At 34.8% G+C, this 6000-nt stretch overlaps 1 protein-coding gene across 2 annotated transcripts in view; it reads left to right on the plus strand.

Annotated features, from left to right (window-relative positions):
- The window catches only part of LOC136031739 (phosphatidylinositol 3,4,5-trisphosphate 3-phosphatase and dual-specificity protein phosphatase PTEN-like), an 80348-nt gene extending 74734 nt beyond the window's left edge, over nt 1-5614 (plus strand). For both annotated transcript variants that reach the window (XR_010618573.1, XM_065711446.1), the window contains one exon: nt 5330-5614. Coding sequence is in view for 1 of the 2 variants with exons in the window: in XM_065711446.1 (XP_065567518.1) it covers nt 5330-5349 (20 nt within the window). In the remaining variant the exon portion in view is untranslated. The remainder of the gene's footprint in view (nt 1-5329) is intronic.
- Nucleotides 5615-6000: the final 386 nt, after the last annotated feature.

Here is a 6000-nt window from a genome sequence, read left to right on the forward strand (position 1 = left end):
CCAAAATCAGTTAACAAAATTTAACCTAAGTAAAAACAAAAAGTCAGTACTATCTATAACTTTAGTTTTTTTCCACTTACAATTTTTATAAGATTTTGTTAATAGGCTATATGATTTTGATAATACCACGTAAGGTTTTGATAATGCAATAGAGGATTCTTGTTAAATCAGACGATATTTTAATAATGTGGGGCAAGATGTTTGATAAAATTAGACAAGATTTTGAGAATACCATACAAGATTTTGGTAATACTTGATAGTATTTGGATACTATCAGACACGATTTTGCTAAAACAACACTAATTTTTAATAATAACTTGATTTAAGTAATGCTACGAAGGATTCTCATAATGTCTCGTATGACTTTGTAATATTTCAAAGGATTTATTAATATCTTGCTAGACTTTGATAATATCGTGTAAGGTTTTGATAATCTTGATAATAGCATACAGGATTTTGATAGCACTATGTTAAGTTTTGTTAAAAGGTAATAGGATTTTGATAGCACCATATTAGATTTTGATAATATCAGACACCTTTTGATTAGCTGAAAATATTTTGTTAATAATTTGCGAGATTAAACGATAATACCTTCCAAGATTTTGTTAATAACTTGCATGATTTGATAACCCTATTTAGGGTTTTGATATTGTCATAAAGGATTCTCATTAAACCAGTTGAAATTTTGATAATATCATACACGAATTAGGTAATACTTGGCAATATTTTGATAATCTTGATATTGACAGACGGGATTTGATTGCACATTGTTAAATTTGGTAATTGCAGACACGATTTAGATAACATCATGTCAGATTTGACGATATCATATACGCTCTGACATTACCAGAAAATATTTTTATTAATATATGGCAGAACTTTCATAATACCATGCATGATTTTGTTAATAACTTGCAAGATTTTGTTAATACTATGTAAAGTTTTGATAATATCAGAGGATTCTCGTTATATCATGTGGGACTTTGTTAATGTAGCACAAGATAATTGATAATTTCAGGCCTGATTCTGATAGTATCATAGAAGATTTTGCTAAGGCTTGATATTATTTTGATAGTACCAGAAACGATTTTGCTTGCATCATCCTAGATTTTGATACTAACTCACAAGATTTAGGTAATAGCGAAAAGGATTGTCATAATATCCCCCAAGAATTTGAAAATGCAAGACCAGAATTTGTAATATTTAAACGTGATTTGGTAGTATCATTGTAGATTTTGATAACAGCTTATAGGATTTAGGTAGTATTGGAAAGGATTGCCATAATATCTCGCAGTACTCTGATAATGCAACACAATATTTAAAATTTTGTAATATTTAAACACGATTTGTTAATATCGTGTAAGGTTTTGATAATATTTGACAAGATGTTGATAGTCTTGATAAAAGCATACACGGTTTTTATTGCACTTTGTTAAGTTTCATTAATAAGTTACATTATTTCAATCGTGTCATATTAGATTTGGGTAATAGCAGTCACGTTTCGATTGTTGCTGAAGATATTTCTTTAAGGCCTAGCTGAAGTCCAAGCATTTTACTCCCTAGTCAATTCTTTTTTTGAGGCGGCAACTCGATCAAAGACAAAGTTATCAGTTTTCTTCGTCGCTTCAACTAAACAAATATGAGAAGGTTGAACTTAAGGGGTTTCTCACTCAAAATTACGATTAGGCGCAGGTTATTCTAAGCAATTCTTCTTGTAATTATTTATTCAATAATATTTTTTACAAATATTTATTAACCGGCAATTTGATGTCTACATGCTACTTACTCTCCAGACTCTGTATAAACCGGTTACAACTAACTAATACTTCATTAAATCACTCAAGAACAATCCGAATGGTTAGTCCCTTGGTCTAATACAAGACTTTGGTAATGCTTGGCAAGATTTTGATAGTCTTGATTATAGCTGACATGATTCCATATTGCCAGCTTAGGTTTTGGTAATAGCAGACATGATTTTAATGTCACCATTTTATATTTTGAAAATAAGAGGCTAAATTTTGATAATTTCTCACAGGATTTTAATAACGCCTAATAATATTAATGTAAGATAACTCCATGTAGGATTTTGGTAATTACTTGTATGATTTTGATAATACCACTTCAGGTTGTGATATTGCCAGAGAGGATTCTGACTATATCAGTCGATATTTTGATAGTGTAGTGTTAAGATTTTGATAATATGATACAAGATTTTGATAATCTTATTATAGTAGAAATGATGTCATATTACTACGTTAAATTTTGGTAATAGCAGGCATGATTTTGATTTTACCATTTTAGATTTTGACAATAACAGACTAGATTTTGATAATACCACACAGGATTTTGGTATTCTCCGATAATATTTTGATAGTAACAGACATGGTTCTGCTATAACCATTCCAGATTTTGATAGTAACTTGCAAGATTTAGGTAATGTCCAAAACTGGTGGAATCGGAGCTGTGGAAACCGCAGGGCGGAAGTGGCGGAATCGGAACCGAGATTGGAATCGGGACTGGTTGGACTGAAATTGGAATCGGTGGAAGCCAGCAGAAACAGAACTGGAACCGCTGTGAGCGCGGGTCAGAAGCGAGGAAAGCTGAATCGGATGTCACTTTATTTAAAAATAACTACAAATGTTTTAGGAATGATGAGGGGTGTCATAGTGTGCCAGAAGGTCAGTCATGGTGTGGGACAGTGGCTTGAACTGACATAACGTATTACAGAAGGTTGGCTTGTGAAAACACGATCCAATGGATTTAATGCATGATTTTTGAACAAGAAAAATATCTGTAAAATGTCTTGGGATTGATAAGGGGTTGCCAGAGGGTCGTTCATAGTGTGGTACAGTGGTGTGAATTGGCATGGTGTTTCACGTCAGGGGTTGGGTTGCAATATTTTGAGCCATTGGATCTAAAGTAGGATTTTTAATAAGGAAATACCTGGAAAACGTCTTAGGAATGATGAGGGGGTACTAAAGGGGGCTAGAGAGGCCAGTGATAGCTTGGCACAGTAGTATGAATTGACATGGTGTATCACGGAGGGTCCGTTTGTGAAAATATGAACCAATGGATTTAATGCTTGATTTTTTTTTATATCTGGAAAATGTGTTAGGAATAATGAGGGGTGCTAGAGAGTGCCAGTAATAGTATGGCACGGTGGTGAGAATTGCTACGAGTCATCAGAAGAAACGCTAGTGGGATTTTTTCATTAAGTTGAAACAATCGATGCTAGTATAAACGAGAATATTGCATGAAAATGCCTGAAAAATATCATATGTGCGATAATGTCTCCTTGATGGTGCTGTGTGTCAAGCAATCAGTGTCACATGCTTGGAATTGCCAGTCTGTTTTAACAGGAAAAAGCATGATTTTTAGCAGGGAAATAACCTGAAATGTCTTGAGAATGATAAGTGGGTACCAGAAGGCCAGTCATAGTGTGACACATTGGTGTGAATTGACATGGTGTACCACGTCGGGGGTTGGGTTGCGATAACTTAAACAATTGGCTTTAATTATGATTTTTAACAAGAAAATACCTGAAAATGTCTTAAGAATGATGAGAGGGTGCTAGATGGGCCAGTGATAGTTTGGCACAGTGGTATGAATTGACATGGTGTATCACGGAGGGTTGGCTTGCGAAAACATGAACCAATGGATTTAATGCTTGATTTTTAACAAGAAAATGTCCGAAAAATATCTTACACTGCATCATTGTGACATTGTGTCACGCTGGCCTCAGTTGCTAAGAGTCTTCTGAAGAAACGCTAATGGAATTTGCATTAAGTTTAACCAATCGATTCAAGTGTAAACGAATATTTTTGCAGGAAAATGCCCGAAAAATGTCATATGTGGGATAATATGTGCTAGAGGGTGCCTTGTGCTAACCAGTGAGTGTAACAGGGAATAAGAAAACAGTCTCTCAAACACTGTAAAGCTCTTTTAAAAGATACAGGGATTATTTATTTAACAAAAATCTTCATTTTTTAATGAGCGTCAAGTAAAGACGTTGATGTTAAAACATCGAAGAAAATATGCAATCAACGTTTCAAACTGTAGTTTTGTTCGTTCAAGATTTGCCTCTAATATAAGTGTTCAATTCTGTGTAGTGAAGAGGAAAAGAAAGACTTTTGATCATGTATGAAGGTATGCCATATGATACTCTAGCCATAATGATTCTCTCGCTTTAAATATGCGTTAATCTCGCACTAAAAAAATGCGCTAAGAGCAACCCGCAATATTATCTGATAACACTCTCTAAAGCATTACTTAACAAACAGGTGCTCTTCAAATGTAACCAAATCCAGCAATCGATATTTTCCTCTGCGTGTCAATTATTGCAGCCATATGGGAACGCGCAATTCATTTAGTCATTCTAGTATGCGCGAACAAGGGATTCTCCTTGTGTGTTATAAGTCATCATTTAGAATTTATTAGCTGAATCAAAATATTAGAAAGATTTTGTTGGTCCAGCTTGCTAACGCTCCATTCCGTTGAGTGTGAATATCTTTTGAGTCCTAATGTGGACAAAAATCTTTAGTTAATAAATGTTCCCTGAGAAAAAAAAGAAAACGCATTGAAAGAAGATGATATCTCTTGAAGTATTATGTAACATCCCACGTTTACATAGTCATTACGTAGCACCCGCGTGTGCACTGCCATTGCATCATTCCTAATAAATCTACCAAGTTACGTAAAATTACCTCACCTCCAATAAATCTGACAAGTCACGTAAGATTGCGTCACATCAAACATGTGCACCGTAATTACGTAACACCCACGAGTATGGCCCCCTCAGTTACAACCGGTACTTCACCGCCTGACTAATGGACTCTAACAAGTCCTATTACGTAGCAAGCAAGATTAAACACTCTATTCGGTATCACCAAAAGCCTATGGCATAAAAACCCAAGTAAACACTCTCTATTATGTAACAGGCAAACCCTATGATGTAACAGACACCTGCGTCTCGAAGAAGTTTAAAAAAGTGTCGGGATCGGGATTGGAAAACATTCAGTGTTTTCTCTGTCTCGTTACAGTCTACTTCAAAAGGTTAACGTTTTGTGTATGTGTGTGTTGAACGATGAGGACAGCTTGCCAGGGTGCTTGCCGAATTATCTGCTTTCTCTTTTCGTTTTCGTTCTCGATGACTGAAAATAACCACCGTTCTTGGTTTCTTAATCATTTTTATATTTCATTGTATTTTCTTTTGTTTTTCGTCAAACGTCATTTATAGCCACCATGTTTTTAGAGAGTATTTGCTTGTATAAAATGTATAAAGAAAATAATCGGGGAAATTTATATATATTTTTCTTATTTATAATTCTAGGTGAATCTACATATCTATAAACATACAGCATACAGTCACGCTACAGCAGATGACGTATGAACAGCTGATTGCCTACAGTACAAATTCTACCTGCTCAACCCAGTGAATTATTTAATGGAAGTCAAAACGTGACTTTAAATTGTTGCCACAGCTATGTTGTTGTGCAATACGTTTTGTTATTAATTTATAATAGGCCTAGGTTTATCATGTAATAATTTTGGTCTTTTAAGCTTTTTCTTTTGATTTGTTTTCTAGGAAATAAATCCAAATATGTCATTTTTCTTAGTTGTTAGCGATGAGAACAGAATTATTGAAACATTAAAGTCTTAGACTGTTTAAATTGGTCCCATATTATCGAATCTGGAAAAACGACTATTATCAAGTCAATTTGTGCAGGTCCCTGACACGCCTGCCAATTTTCATCGTCCTTGCCCGTTCAGAAGCACCGAACTCGCCAAAGCACTGGACCTCCCCCTAAATCCCCCAAAGAGAGGCCCGATCGAGTCCAGTTACGTGACTAACGTATATAAGACATTTGCTTATTCTATCCACCAAGTTTCATCCCGATCTCTCCACTCTAAGCTTTCTCCAAGATTTTTGGTTTCTCTCTCCAACTAATTTTTCTAATTTTTCCGAATTAACACCCCCCTAATTCCCCAAAAAAGATCGGA

This window comes from Artemia franciscana, chromosome 10, assembly GCF_032884065.1.
Source record: "Artemia franciscana chromosome 10, ASM3288406v1, whole genome shotgun sequence".
Lineage (NCBI taxonomy): Eukaryota > Metazoa > Arthropoda > Branchiopoda > Anostraca > Artemiidae > Artemia > Artemia franciscana.